The sequence below is a fragment of the Hemitrygon akajei genome, chromosome 14 (assembly GCF_048418815.1).
Source record: "Hemitrygon akajei chromosome 14, sHemAka1.3, whole genome shotgun sequence".
NCBI lineage: Eukaryota > Metazoa > Chordata > Chondrichthyes > Myliobatiformes > Dasyatidae > Hemitrygon > Hemitrygon akajei.
This window is the reverse complement of record NC_133137.1, coordinates 57,333,118-57,349,125: the sequence shown is the minus strand read 5'-3', so window position 1 is coordinate 57,349,125 and position 16,008 is coordinate 57,333,118. Positions and strand designations below refer to the sequence as shown.

At 39.9% G+C, this 16,008-nt stretch overlaps 1 protein-coding gene across 5 annotated transcripts in view; it reads left to right on the top strand.

The window, feature by feature from the left end:
- Nucleotides 1-16,008, top strand: part of pde3a (phosphodiesterase 3A, cGMP-inhibited) — a 521,929-nt gene that overhangs the window by 238,374 nt on the left and 267,547 nt on the right. For 4 of the 5 annotated variants that reach the window (XM_073066138.1, XM_073066136.1, XM_073066135.1 and 1 more), the window contains exon 2: nt 13,155-13,205. In XM_073066138.1, coding sequence (XP_072922239.1) covers nt 13,155-13,205 — 51 coding nt within the window. Of the gene's footprint in view, nt 1-4,596; nt 4,693-13,154; nt 13,206-16,008 lie in introns of those variants that run through there. The other variant, XM_073066137.1, reaches the window with a different exon arrangement.

Below are 16,008 nucleotides of genomic sequence, written 5' to 3'. Positions count from 1 at the left end.
ATGTAATATTTTCTTCTAGGTGCTGTGTCTGATATGTTTTGTGGGTATACCATGGTCTGGAAGAATGTTGCTCTGTTTGTTTCTATATGTGTACAATCAGATGACAATAAACTTAAACTTGATTAAAGAGCAAGTCTTCTGAGGAAGACTAGGGCATTTCTTTCTGGTGTGAAGGAGGATGAGAGGTGACTTGATAGATATGTGCAAGATGATAAAAAAATAAATAAATAGACAGTGACTTTTTTCCCCATGGTAGAAATGATTTTAAGGTGATTTGAGGAAAGTACAGGGGGAATGTTAGATGTAGGTTTTATACACAGAGAATATGGGTGCGTGGAATGTGCTGCCAATAGTGGTGGTAGAAGCAGATGCATTAGGGGCATTTAATAAACTCTTAGACACATGGATAATGAAGAAATGGAGGAGTATGTAGTAGGGAAGGGTTAGATTCATTTTAGGGTAGATTAAAGGGTTGAATTGAATTGACTTTATTTCTTACATCGTTCACATACATGAGTAAAAATCTTTAGGTTGTGTCTCCGTCCAAATGTGCAATGTGCAATCATAGTAACTTATCATAAATTATAATAAATAGGACAGTTAATGTAATATTGAGTACACTCAAATCAGCATAGTTAGTCAGTCTGATGGCCTGGTGGAAGAAGCTGTCGGAGCCTATTGGTCCTGGCTTTTACACTGTGGTACTGCTTCCTGGATGGTAGCAGCTAGAATAGATTGTGGTTGGGGTGACTTGGGTCTCCAATGATCCTACGGGCCCTTTTTACACACCTGTCCTGGTAAATGTCCTGAATCATGGGAAGTTCCCAACTACAGATTCACTGCGCTCTCTGCACCACTCTCTGCAGAGTCCTGCGATTAAGGGAGGTCCAGATCCCATACCAGGCAGTGATGCAGCCAGTCAGGATGCTCTCAATTGTGCCCCTGTAGAAAGTTCTTAGGATTTGGGGGCCCATACCAAACTTCTTCAACTGTCTGAGGTGAAAGAAGTACTGTTGTGCCTTTTTCTTCACACAGCTAGTGTGTACAGACCACATGAGGTCCTCAGTGATGTTTATGCCAAGGAACTTAAAGCTGTTTACCCTCTCAACCCCAGATCCATTGATGTCAAGGGGTGGTTAGCCTGTCTCCATTCCTCCTGTAATCCACAACCAGCTCTTTTGTTTTTGCGATATTGAGGAAGAGGTTGTTTTCTTGTCACCACTGTGTCAGAGAGATGACTTCTTCCCTGTAGGCCACCTCATTATTGTTTGAGATAAGGCCAATCAATGTAGTGACATCGGCAAATTTAATTAGCAGATTAAAGCTGTGGGTGGCGATACAGTCATGAGTATACAGGGAGTAAAGGAGGGGACTCAGTACACAGCTCTGAGGGGCTCCTGTGTTGAGAGTCAGAAGGTTGGAGGTTACAACCTGCTGCTGATCTAACAGGAAGTCCAGGATCCAGCTGCACAAGGCAGGGTCAAGGCCGAGGTCTCTGAGCTTCTTGTCAAGCCTGGATGGAACAATGGTGTTGAATGCTGAACTGTATTCCAAGAACAGCATTCTCACATAAGCATCTTTCTTCTCCAGTTGTGTAAAGACGATGTATAGAGCAGTGGCCATTGCGTCGTCTATTGTACAACATTGTAGGCTGAAGGACCTGTACTGTACTGTACTGCTCCAGGTTCAATACCAGATTATAGTGGTGAGTTACAGAATAAAAGGATAATACAACAGCAGGTCAGGTACGACAGCAATCATCTCGCTTCTGGGCTGATGATTTGTTTTCTCTTGATAAAACCCACCTAAAAACAGTGTAAGTGCTGTTGCAAATGCAAGAACACTGGAGCAAGGATACAATGTTGCAGTAATTTTAGATTACACCAGCTTCTGGTGATCATGCACAGAATCTCCAGCCCAATAACAAGTAAGAAGGAGGTGTGAGTTAAATGGAGTTGGTACTGTATATGTATAGCAATTGGCTTCCATAGCAGGAGTGTCAACAGAAAATGATTTCTATTCATCTGGGTGGGCTGCAGGTGGTAGACATACAGTGGAGAGACTGGTGCCTGGGCACTACAGGACAGCACAGTGCACAGAGGGTTCCTGCTGTTCCCGAGACATGGCAGCTGCTTTAAAAGGACACCCAAGCACATTGTACTGTCTGGAGGAGGTAAAGGACATGAAGGCCCTTGATTTTATATCAGTAACATGATCTCCCAGCTAAGATGTATACAGAGCCAAATATTCTCTCCTCTGTGCAATATCACCATCTGCTGAAGGCGCCCTTTACCTTCACACAAATTATAGATGTTCTTGACAACAGACGTTTTAGTTACGGCCGAGGGTGCCTAGGGCAAATGCAAATTTCTGACAATGCTTGGGAATTTGCAAGCTCACCGTAATTCTTCAAACGTTAGAAGACCCACTTCAATTTTTGTTTATACTTTGATCTTCAGAGTGCAAGGTCAGCATTTATTGTCCATCCTTAATTTCTTCTGGGAAAGAGTTGGTGGTTGGCTTTTAGTTGCAGTTCTTCAGTGGAACTGATTTGGGAGTGGCTTGTTTGACCACGTGAGGCAACAGCCACATTGGTGTAGGACAGGAGTCTCATGCATACTGGAACAAGGTGAGAAAACCATATTTAGCTTCCCTGAATACTAGTTAATAAACCATTGTTTTTTTACAACAAGGCACTTTTTTGATGTTTATCTATTTTATGTGGAGAGTTTATTTTTTAACTACTGACTCAAATTCCAACAATCCTTTTGTTAGTGAACTTCCACATACATTGTGAAGTGTTCTTAGGATAGGCAGTGGTTAGATATTATTTATTCCAAACTGTCCCAATCCTACAGGAAGCTGATCCAAGAATAAAAGGTTTGACCATGTAAAGCTGATGCTGCTTGTAAGTGAAAACATGCAGTTATTTAAATGGAAAGTTGTATACACTTTGCATCGTTTAGCAGAGGAAGAGTAATGTTGGACTGATTGTCAGTAATTTATATTACTAGTGGGAGGCAGCTCATTGGCTTTGAATCTTTGCATATGTGTTGACTGTTTCTGCGTCCTGGAGAAGATGAAAGTACAGCAAGACTTTATATTAACGCATGAATAGAATAAGCACTTCTATAAATTGTGGAACATTGAAAGAATTGCATTTGCTCCCAAGGCAACAACATAAATTTGTATTGAAGTAGCACCCATAACAAAGCAAAGCGTTTCAAGATGTTTTGTGGACATTTTCTCAAACAAAATCTGACATTTAGTGAGCAAAGGGCTAAGGCAAAGAGGCAGTTTTTAAGGAGTATCCTGGAGAAGAAAGAAATTGCAGTAAAGTTGATGCAAAAGAAGGAAATTATAGAGCACAGAGCCTTGACAGCCAATGGTAAAACAGCGAAATCTGAGGGATGATTGAAAGGCCAAGAGAGGGAGGGATGAGTTTAATTGAAATCCAGACTGAGAATGTTTAACTCTAGACCAGAGGGCGATTGTAAAGGCAAAGCATTGAAGTTTGTGACTTGGCATTGAAGATGGCAGTGAAAGAATGCAATGGTTTCAATTGTAGATTATCCGGATGTTGCCAAATTGCTGTTTATGGGACCTTGCTAAGAACAAATAGAATGTTGCCTTCCCAAGACAACAACAGCAAACGAACTTCAAAAATGCTTTTTCCTCTTTTTCTTCATTAAAACAGTTCCCTGAAATTCTACATATTCTCTTCTGTAAGTTTTAACAGGAGACAATTGAGAGTGCAGGGAATGGGCTTGATTTCCTCACCTCCCATCAGTCACAGCATGGGACTAAAAGGACAATGAGTCAGAGTATTGGGAGTACAATGTTACATCCTAATCTCCACCTCACACTTCACATAAGGCATGCGTCTTCCCTCTGAGGCTGGCACTCTATTGAGTGCATGTGCATTTACTTCCCAGACAAGACTAGTCCTTGTGGTTAGCAATTAATGTTCTGATTTTTTTTTAGTGTTCAGTCCAGGAAGACTGAACATATTTTGTCAGAGGATCGGGTGGATTAGTTTCTTTACCACCTTGAAGATTTTCCAATTGTCTTTTGTCCAAATCAAACTATTGCTGTGCAAGATGATGGTTGCCAGCTGGATTTTGACGATTGGATTTGTGCTGCCTAGTTTAAGGGTGGGACTAGGGAGACCAAGATGGTAAAAATGAAGGATGGAATTACAAGTGTGAGAAGGTCAAGATGGAGGTGGATCCAGTACCTAGAAGTTGTCTACACGAGGTCACTGGCAGCCTAAGGACACAAATGCATCAGCAAATATCTCTACAAGAAAGGATAAAGTTTCAGTTGGAAATAATGAAGCATAAAGCATTGGACAGGAAAGCAAAGCCATATTACAAAAGAATTGGCAGATTGTGTTAGCAGCAGCCACAGTGTAGAAAGTCCCAAGTGGATAATGTGGCAAAGTGACAGCAGAGAATTAGAACAGACTGTTCCCATGATTCTCTGAACTGCCTTCCTTAAAACTCCAATGTTGAAAAGAACGCAGCTTTTTTTTCTAATAATTGCCTCCACATCAAGGTGACAATCTTTGGATTGGAAGCAACTGGTAGAAGCTGGGTCTGAAGTTCCTATCTGTGCCAAAGAGGGATGCAGTTTCCTTAAGAAATGGTAGAGAAGAGGATGTTCAAACACTGTAATGATCCAGAATTTCCAGTGAGTATTTTGCAAGACTGTCGGTGCTCTGATTACTGTGAGGAAAGAAATATGACAGCAACTAATGTAACTGCTTAAATAATGTGGAAATCCAGAATCTAATGTCCGAGTCTCCCTGACTCCAGGCAGGGAGACCTGCTTTCACTGTTGTCCAGTGAACTGGTGAGAAATTAAGGTATTCCTGAAACAAACTAGAAACAGAACAAGCTGGAAGGGGAAGAGAGAAGAAAGGTCAGAAAGGTCAGGTAGCATTTGTGGAAATAGAAGGGGGTAATATTTCAGATCAAAGGACCTTCATCAGAACTGTGCAACATACAAGACTAAGTTAGTTGTCAGTAAAGGGAAGTTGGGAGAGTAATGAGAGAGGAAAGGAAATATTTCTGATTTCTGTGCATTCGATGGTAAAGAAGCCTTTAAAATGTTGTGCCTTGTGTTTGATCCACAAGGTGTTTGCAGGTATTTAATGTTGGACTGGGAAATAATTACCAACTTATTTTATTTAGCAATACAACATTGGGTAGGTCATTCCTGCCATTTGAGCTATGCCGTGCAACCCTGAAAAACCCGATTAACCCTAACCTAGTCACGGACAATTTACAATGACCAATTAACCTTCTAACCTGTACATCTTTGGACTGTGGGAGGAAACCAGAGCACCTGGGGAAGACCCAAACATTCCAAGGGGAGTACATACAGACTCTTTACAGACCGGTGCCGGAATTAAGTTCCGAACTCCGGAATGCCCTGAGCCTTAATAGCATTGCGCTAACCGCTATGTCACTGTGACACACAACTTGTTCGGTTGTACAAAAATTTTTTTATGTCTATTGGAATTTTCTCAAGTAAATATTTCAAAATCATTATTGATTATTTGCAGTTTTACTTCTACTGTAATTTTCCACATTTTAATCTTAATTCCTGCAAATTCTTTCAAAATTATTTTTATTTGCAAAAATAATAAGAAGGTTGTTGGAAATCTGAAGTAAAGACAGAAAGTGCTGTAAACATTCAACGAGTGAGGCAACATCGGTGGAGGGGAAACAGTTAACTTTTCAGAAGCACAAAGTGAAAGAGAAAAACAACTCAGTTTTCTGTGTAAGAGTGAGTGTGCTGGTGGATTTGGGGAGAGGATGGACAAAACAAAAGGGAATATCTCTGTAAAGGTGAGGGCAAAGTGAGTTAATGGTGTAATTAACAACACTTTAAGCTGTTTTGTCCATATAATGTGTTGCGAAGCCATGTGCCATGACCAGCAGGCCAGTCCACAAAAAATACGTAAGAAAAGATGAGTCAAAATGATGACAGCCAAAAGCGGCCAGGTCTGCTACAGACCAAATGAAAGAGCAAGTTAACTGAAGTAAAAAAAAATCAATATTGATTCCAGAGATCGCAATTTGGCCCACTGCAAGATGAAGAGCTATTTCTCATGCTTGGTGTATTTTACCTCATAGTTTTCTGATTGCAAGAATTCAGCAATTTGATTGACTACTCAGCCAGCATGATGATATCATATCTGCCAGTGCCAAGTACTAGTTGTAGCTAATGCCTCACTGCCTCACATCAGAAAAGAGATGATTGATGCCTCGAAAGTTTCTAGGTCTTTCTGGGAATCTTTCTTTCAAATCAACAGCAAGCACTTTCCTTTCTCACTGATTGTAAAATGTAAGGCGATGTGTATTGGATCAGCTGGCCACACAACTGAGGGCAATCAGGAAACAGAAAGGAAAATGAAGCTCGATGTCCATCATCTTTTTGCTCTGTCATTTAATGAATGCAACATCAAAGTAACTTTATTTCAAAGTACATAGATGTCACTATATACTATCCTGAGATTTATTTTCTTGTCGAACAAAGAAAAACAATAGAATCAATGAGAAACTACACACAAAAACCAATGTGCAAAAGAAGACAATCTGTGCAAATACAAATAATAATAATAATAATAATAATAATAATAATAATAATAATAAATAATAATACTGTGAATGTGAGTTGTAGAGTCCTTGAAGTTAGTTCATAAGTTGTGGACTCAGTTTAAAGTTGAGTTGTGTTAAGTTATCCACAATGATTCAGGAGCCTGATTGTTGAAGGGTAATATCTATTACTGACTGGGTGGTTTGGTACCTCCTTCCTGATGGCAGCAGTGAGAAGAGAGTATGGCCTGGATCCTGGGTGTGGCAGTGCTCTTGTAGATGTGCTCAGTGGTGGGGAGGGCTTTTCCTGTAACGGGTCAAGCAGGAATTCATATAGCCAATTACCTGTCCTTGTTTAAACAAGCTGGATGAACTCAGCAGGTCGGGCAGCATCCATTGAAATGAGCAGTCAACGGATGCTGCCCGACCTGCTGAGTTCATCCAGCTTGTTTGTACGTGTTATTTGACCACAACATCTGCAGTATACTTTGTGTTTACCTCTCCTTGTTTTCTTTCCCACGGTCATTGCTGCCCCCACTATGTCCCAGAAGTACACATTGTGAAAGGGATGTTTTGCTTTACCATCGTGCATTTGGGTAGTTCCAGATTGTTTTGGCCGCTGACTCTTTTTGTACTAACTCTGGGTAGCTAGTATGCCTTCTACCTCTTTCCCTTGTGGCTGTGCATGGAATGGCCAAGGGTGGGCTCTGATTGATGGTGCTGGAACACAGTTACATGAATGATGCACAACATTTCTAAAGCAAAGAGTGTCCCATGACATGGTGACAACTTCCTGGACTTTATATGTCTCGGGGAGAGAAAATACTGAGTTGCTGGAACAATTCTCTTACCAGCCACCCCGCTGGTAATTTTGGTTCTTATTACATCATGGACAGCATCAAATATCCTTTACAATCACAGCTATATCTAAGTGAGGAGCAATGGAGATGGCAATAATCGGCTTTCAATATTACTGACTTTCTAAAAGCTTGGGCCATCCTTGGCTATACACAATCAAACATTATTGAAGCCACTACCATCCAGGTTTATCAGCTTTCAGATTTTGCAAGGCAAGAATGAACATTTCCCAGTGAGCAATCTTCTCAAAGTGTATCTGACCAACATCTTTGAAGAAGGAAGCAGAAGTGGTTTGTTCCTTTAACATATGCATTATGTAGTAGGTTACTGGATTACTCATCAATTGTGTTAAAGAAAAACGTCCATTTCTTACATCCAAGTTAATTGTTGTAGATCTTGTTACATCTCCCAAAGATATTTTATTTACTTTTTTTTATTTAGAGATGCGGCACAGAAGAGATCTTCCAGACCAACGAGCTGCACTGCTATTTAACCTTAGCCTAATCATAGGACAATTTACAATGACCAATTAACCTACTAACCCCTATGTCTTTGCACTCTGGGAGGAAATCAGATCATCTGAAGGAAACCACGGGAAGAATGTAGAAACTTTCTTATAAGGATACTAAAATTAAACTCCAAACTCCAATGCCCCAAGCTTTGATTGCACTGCGCTAACAACTATGCTACCATAGCGCCTGTGGGTTGGTTGGTTAATTAGTCACTGCAAATTTCCCTTATGTGTAAGTAAGTGGTAGAATAGATGAGGTATGCAATGGGGGCACATAAAATAGGATTCACAAGTGGTCGACTCAGACTTTAGTATACTTAGAGTTCTGTTTCCATGCTATATGATGTTATCACACTAAATCATCGTATTTCAGTCTACACCACAAGCATCTTTATGAGGCACATTGTCATGAATGAGGCACAGATAATATAAAGTTAGAGAGTGTGGTATTTGGAATAATATACTGGCACGAACTGTGCAATGGTTAATAGGCAGAAAGCTAAGCATTAAAATATTGGTCATTCTGAGGTTGGGAGGCTTTGGCAAGCGGGATACACAGTGAATGGTGTTACACCGCTGCTGCTTGCAATCTAAGCTAATGGTTGGATGAGGGAGTCAAGTGCAAAATATCCAAATTTGCTGATGGTGCAGAGTAGGAAGATGCAGCAACCTCTTAGGGAACATAGGTAGGTTAAGTTAATGGCAAGGATATACCAGATGAAGTAAAATCTGGAAAAGTTGTGACTTGGTCCACTTTAGTTGAGGAAAAGAAAGACAGTATGCACTCAGTGGCCACTTTATTTTTTTACAAGAGTGGAACACGCTGTGGTAATCTGCTGCTGTAGCCCATCCACTTCAAAGTTCAATGTGCTGTGCACTCAGAGATGCCCTTCTTCACACCACTTTTGCAACATGTTTTTTTTTATTCATTTTATCTTCCTCTCAGTTTGAACCAGTCTTGCCATTCTTTTCTGGTTTCTCTCATTAACAAGGCATTTTCACCTACAGAACCGCTGCTCATTGGATGATTTCTGTTTTTCACATGACTCACGGTAAACTCTGGAGATGGTTGTGAGTGATGATCCCAGGAGCTCAGCAGTTTCTGAGATTATCAAACCACCCCATCTGGCACCCACAAAAACTCCACAGGCAGAGTCACTTAGATCACATCTCTTCCCCATTCTAATGTTTCGCCTGAACAACTGCATGCTTTCATGCATTAAGTCAATGCAACATGATTGACTGATTTGATATTTGAATTATCAGGGAAGTGTACTACAGATGTACCTTATAAAGTGGCCACTCGGTGTATTGGTGAGAAATTGAAAATTATTGGTGTTGAATGATAGAGTAGGCACAATCGACCAAACGTCCTACTCCTGCTTCTGTTTCTTCTATTCATATGCAATCATTTGTTCAGATACACCATTTCCAGTTCAAGTTCCTTTCCTGCAACGGTGTGTGCCTATTTTTGCTATCGTGTTTACTTATATATCATCCTGCGTTGAGTGTCCACTGCTACCATTTCACAGTATGATGAAAACTTTCACTCTGAGTTCTTCAAGTCCTTCTCTTCAGTCAGCTCATCTAACTCATGGAGAATGACACCTTCAGATCATGTTTCCTCTGCTTCCTTTTGATATCTCCTCTGTCTCTACTTTCTCAGTCTGCCCATCCTACATTGTATATATCGTCGAGACAAGTATTGTGGAAAACTAAAATCATTGTGTCTTTTGTACCTGTCACAGACTCCATTTCCAAGACATGATCCATTCCCCTTCTTTGGCCACTCTCCATCTGAATGAACCAAGCGTGCATTTTGAATTGATAATTTGAAGCTGCAATGAGCTCACGATCCCATGTCCTCCTTATGACTACCTTCTTCTATGTCCATAATATCACTTCTCAGCAAACCTTATTGGTGCTGAAATTCTTAATGCTGTTTTTTTAAATTATAATTTCAGATTCCACTGCTCTGATGAAAAAGTATTTCAGGATATATATTGTATGCATTTCTCTGACATTAAATGTACCTATTGAAAGCTCATTGACCTAAACCATCAGTTCTGTTTCTATCTGCCTGACCTACGGAGCATTCTCGGCCTCTTCTATTTCTATTTCAGGTTTCCAAGATCTGCAAATTTTTTGCTTTTCAAATGTTCCAGAACTGTTTCCCATTGTTCCTTTATTCAGTCAGATGTCTCTTTATTCTTCTAAAAATCATAGGAAATGGATCTAATTTCCTCAGCCACTCAGGATAAAAGCAACTCTCCTATCATGTGCGGCATGGTAGCGTAGTGGTTAGCATAATGCCATTACAGTACCAGTGACCTGGGTTGAATTTCACTGTTGTCTATAATGAGTTTGTACAGACTTCACAGGACTGCATGGGTTTCCTCTGGGTGCTCTGATTTCCTCCTACATTCCAAAGACATAAAGATTAGTAGGTTGATTGGTAATACAGGTATAATTGGGCAGCATGTGCTCATGTGCTAGAAGGGCCTGTTACCATGCTGTATCTCTACATGAATCAACAAATAAGTAAATCCCATGAATTGGCCTGTCTCATTGCACATGTATGTCATGTTTATTCCACAGTGTTCACAATTTGTCAGAACCAATTAAACCTGTTCTTCCTTTTTCCTGAAGGAAGGAACTCCTCTGCTGTTATGTTTAGCAAAGACAAAATTAATTCCATGGGACTGATGTAAATTAATCAGTTTAGGTTGTCAAATTTTACTTTCAAAGCAATGACACCAAAAGAATGTAGTGGAAGTATCTCAGAAGGAAATTCCTGCAATAGTGCTAGGAATCTTCCTCTGCCGTGACTGTGTGGAATCAATCCAGAGCTCAAGCACAAATGTAGGGATGACTCTTGCCCAGAACACTACCTTCTCAGAAGAGATATTGGTCTGATCACCCAGGGTGCACATAGAAGACTGTTTTGTACTTTTTCAAGAAATTTTGTACTGGGCAGTATTTATTTATGAATTAATTTATTTTAAGACAATATTATTTGGTCTTTGAACACTTCATGTTTGTGAGGTATTTGTGAGTGTTGTAATATTCTCCTGAATTTGTAAGATTCAAAGTTCAGTTCCTAAGGTGTTTTGGGATGGCCGAAGGTTATGACCATAAGACATAGAAGCAGAATGAGGCTATTCAGCCCGTTGAGTCTGCATCGCCATTTGATCATAACTAAATCTCTCTCAACCAATTCTCCTGACTTCTCCCCGTGACCTTTGACACCACCAAGGACCTCTCAATCTCTGCTTTGACCAAACTACATCCATAGAGGGAGGGAGGGAGACAAGTATGGGACAGTATACAAAAGCATTCTCACTTTCTTTGTTCTCTTCAGGCTCTCCTTTGCTATTGCTGGTGATTTCATCTGGAGGCCATTGGCAAGCTCACTAAATTGAATTTGATGAGGGCTTGCAATTAGCTCCAAGTTAGTGTGCAACCTGTTTGACAAAAGCATTTATCCTAATATCAAAAAGATCTCCAATAGGGTAGGTGTTTTATGACACTGTTTCAGGGACAGGTTAGGCTGGAATGAAAAGATTTATGTTGAGAATAATGGCTAACTGACAGTAATCGTGATTGCAAAGCTGTAATCTCATCAAAGCATTTAGATGATGATGTTGTAAGTAACCGTTATCTGACCTCAAACTCTGAAATAAAATTACAGCCTGACATTACTGCAGGATATTATTTTTATATGATTTGTACAGCAAAGTTCAGGGTTTGTTTATGCAGCACAGAATGATTCTACCCTCAGATTTCCCACAGACTAAGTGCACAAGGTGACAGCACACCTTGTTCACACAGCGGCCCAGAGAAGCCATGCGGTTGTCTGGTGAACTCAGGTGGAGTATAATGCTATCTAAATTGAACCATTAGCAATTTTGGCTTGATCACTGTTGCGTTACCAAATTATGATTACAAGTTCAGCTGACGAACTATCAATGGGCAAATATTCATTTTACCATATTTAAATATTAACTCAATTCAGCACGTGGAAGATCCAGTGCTCCATTGTCAATTCTGTGCAACAAACATGTTTTTTATTTTCCAGTATTCCTATAGTGAGTGCATCATCGATTTCTAAAACCCATTTAATAAGCACATCACTTAGTCTCACTGTATAGTGTACATAATAAAGTGGCCTCAGGAGTGGAACCTGTTGTGATCTTCTGCTGCTGTAGCCCATCCACTTCAAGATTCTATGGGTGTTATCTGTTAGAGATCTGCACACCACTGTTGTAACGTGTGGTTATTTGAGTTACTGTCGCCTTCCTGTCAGCTTGAACCAGTCTGGCCATTCTTCTCTGACCTCTCTCATTAGCAAGGTAGTTTTGCCCATAGAACTGCCATTCACCAGATGATTTTTTTCACACCATTCTCTGAAAACTCTAGAGACAGTTTCTGAGATACTCAAACTACCCTGTCTGGCACCAACTCTCATTTCACAGTCAAAGCCACTTGGATAAAAAAATTTCTCCATTCTGATGTTTAGTCTGAACAACATCGGAATCTCTTTACCATGTCTGCAAGCTTTTATGCATTGACTTTCTACCGTGTAATTGGCTGATTAGATATTTGCATTAATGAGCAGGTATAAAGGTGTACCTAATAAAGTGGCACTGAGTGTATTTTATGATATTTTACATCCTATTTGACAATATATATATATAATAAACACACTTCTTATTTTATAAGCACTTCGTAATAAACTTATCTCCCATTTTTGTGGCTGAATTAATACTTATAATTTCTCCTGTCTACCACATTAATGTAGTTCCTCTTACTTGCTTCAAATAGGCTAACATTGCCAATAAAGCAATAAATTGCAGAATCTTACTGAAGTATCCACGAAGGCATTGCTATTATGAGAAAATGCAGAAATGTGTCATATTTTGTAGTCCTTGTCTAAATCAGTGATGTTCTATATATAGGCATGTGGGTGATTAAAAAAATGGAGAGCTATGTAGGAGGTATGATTAGATTGATTTTACATTAAAAGGTTGGTGTAACATTGTGGGCTGAAGGGTCTGTACTGTGTTAAAATGTTTCTATGTCCTTCGTAATTAATAAGTAGCAACAATATGGTGCTTATTCATTTGTGTTTACACTGCTGCCGTTAACACTCTGCTAAACGCCACTTTTGTTTCTTTCAGATCCTTTCACACTCTGAATGGGATCATAAGCGTGCTTACCGAGGATCACAGGTTAGTGTTCAGAACAACCTTTGTACCAGCAGGGGAGATATACCACACCCTTTTTATTCAGTTAATCCATACTAGTAAAAAAAGCAAATCCTAGACAAATCTACAATTGAGTATATTTGGTTTTTTTTATTTTTAATCTTTGCAAGTGGTTACATAAACTATTTTTGATTAATGTATTTTTCAACTTCTATATAATGTTGCAATACTAAAGCTGTGGATTTATATTTAAACAACCATAAGCTAAACTGAGATACTAGGAGAAGACTGGTGCAAAGCTGACATTGTCTATATTTGACAAAGGCGATGAGATCCATACAAGGACCTCAGGCAAGTCAGCTTTACACTGGTAGCAAGAAATGTAAATGGACCTTTGTTAAGAGAAAATAAAGAATCGTTTGGAAGTTATCAATAAAATGATAGGGAACCAAAGGGGAAAGTCTTGCTTAAGCAAAGTTTTGGAGATTTTGGCCACTGTGTGGTAAAGAATAGACAATGAAGATCTATTTGAAGCTCCAAAAAGCCTTTGTTAAGATGCCTCCTAATAGGTTAATGAAACATATCGGGGGAATAGACATGTACTGTAATTAACAAATGAGCATGGACAAGTGTTGTTTACAATATTTGGATCAGAACATGGGGGTACCATATTACACAGAAATTAAGTTTCTTAATGGTATGGAGGAACAACAGCTTTGGGAGTGTTAATGCACAAGTCAATATAACTTGCAGACCAGTTCAGTAAGGTCAAGAACAAAAGCAAACCAGGGGTTATTTTTCAAAGGATAACATTGAAAAGTAGAGTGGTGAAGTTATATTTGTAACAAGCATGTTTACACTGCATTGAGTCCATTGTGCAATTCTAGTTGCTACGTTATACAAAAGACATGAAGTTGGATGTCCACATTTTGGGGCTTGTGAGCCATTCTAAGTTTGAGGAAAAGGCAGTTTGCTTTCTGGGGCTGTTGGCTATGCACAATGATTTCAATTCAAATATAAGGTTTGTTTGATGTTGCCCATCAATCCATGTATACTGGGCATTGGCAAATGCTGTGGCAGTTCTTAATTTCAGGGTAGTGTACCTCCTTTAGCAGAAAGTAATGAGCTGCATCCCACAAGCTTGCTGCCCTAGAGTCCAAGGTGCCTTCTTCATCCAGACATAATTCCTTAAATTCTCACAATTACAATTTAAACTATCTCCTTCCTACTGCCTGCCAAGTTCCTATGAACCCAACATGATTTCTGTCTTACATCGTCTCTCATCATTGAGACCTGTAAACTGCCACATAAGACATCAGCAAGATTATCTCCACACTATCTGCCTAGTGCCAAGTCATTGACTAACCTGAATGTTCTTCACTTGCCTGGACTCAAGCCCCTTTATCCATCTGACCAGTTTATCATCCACTCCATCCAATGACCAATCACATCTCTGTGTGTCCCTTTATAACTTCCCACCAGTGCCCCCACCACTATTCCCATTTTGACCCACACAATAGTCCTTTGATCCACCCAAAATTTTCTTTAAAACTCAGCTGCAATTCATCCTCTAACTCCATTGAAATCCTCTCACTGAACCCCACACGGTGATTCTGAAGCACTCTCTCTTCTCAGCCTCCCTTAGTGATGCTCTCATTTGTCCCTCGGTCTCTATAAGGAAATGAGTCTACAGAGGAATTTCATCATTGTCCATATTAGCTATTGAGGATCTTCAGTGAGATGATCCTAGATAGTTGTGAATGTATGTCATTTTGGAACATTTTTGTGACACAAGAAAAACTGTTTAAATAATGATTTGCAAGTCAAATAAATTAACCAGATAATTATGCCTAGCAAGCAAAAAGAAAGACACAAGGGATTATGCAGATACTGAAATTCTAGAACAACTCTGGAAGAATTCAACAGGTCCTGATGAAGGAACTTGGCCTGAAATATCGACTTTGTCTCCACAAATGCTTCCATTCTGCGTGTTGTTGTTCCTTTCTGTGTCTTGTGGTGCATCTGGCAGCAACCTTCCCGTTTCTTTCACAACTTTATCCAGCACGGATGGAGAGTGTACAAGGAGATGGCCAGATTCAAACCCAGGACCACTTGCCTCGAAGTTCGGTGTGGATGCAACAACACCACCGTCCGACTATTCTGTGTGTGTTGCAGTAAAAATAAATAGGCGGGCTCTCTACATTGTCATCTGAGGGATGCTCTACAGCTGGGGTTTCCAACCTTTCTAATGCCCTGGACCAATTTCATTAAGCAAGAGGTCTGTGGACCCCAGGTTGGGAAATCTTGCTCTATAGGAGGATTTTAAAGGAGAAATTGTTTCTGCTTTGGAGAACAAAATTGTAGTATAGGACAATCAGGAAACTGGGAATCAAGTTTACAATTCAGAAGATACTTCTGTGTTCAGTGTGTGGTGTGAATGTGGACTAACTTCCTCAGGGAGTAACTGAGGCAAACTATGTGGACATGTTGCCACATAAATGGGACAGTTGAATAATGAACAGAGGACTGTACAGATAAAGTTGGATCAGGAAGAATCAGAGATTATTTGAGGAAAACACAAATACTAGCAGATCATAAACACAAGAAATTCTGCTGATGCTGGAAATCCAAAGTAACACATGCAAAATGCTGGAGGATCTCAGCAGGTCAGGCAGCATCTATGGAAATGAATAAACAGTCAATGTTTCGGGCAGAGATCCTCCTTCAGGACTAGAAAGGAAAGGGGAAGACAGAATAAAAAGGAGGAGAAGGTGATAGGTGAAGCCAGGTGGGTAGGAAAGGTAAAGGGCTGGAGAGGAGAGTGGAC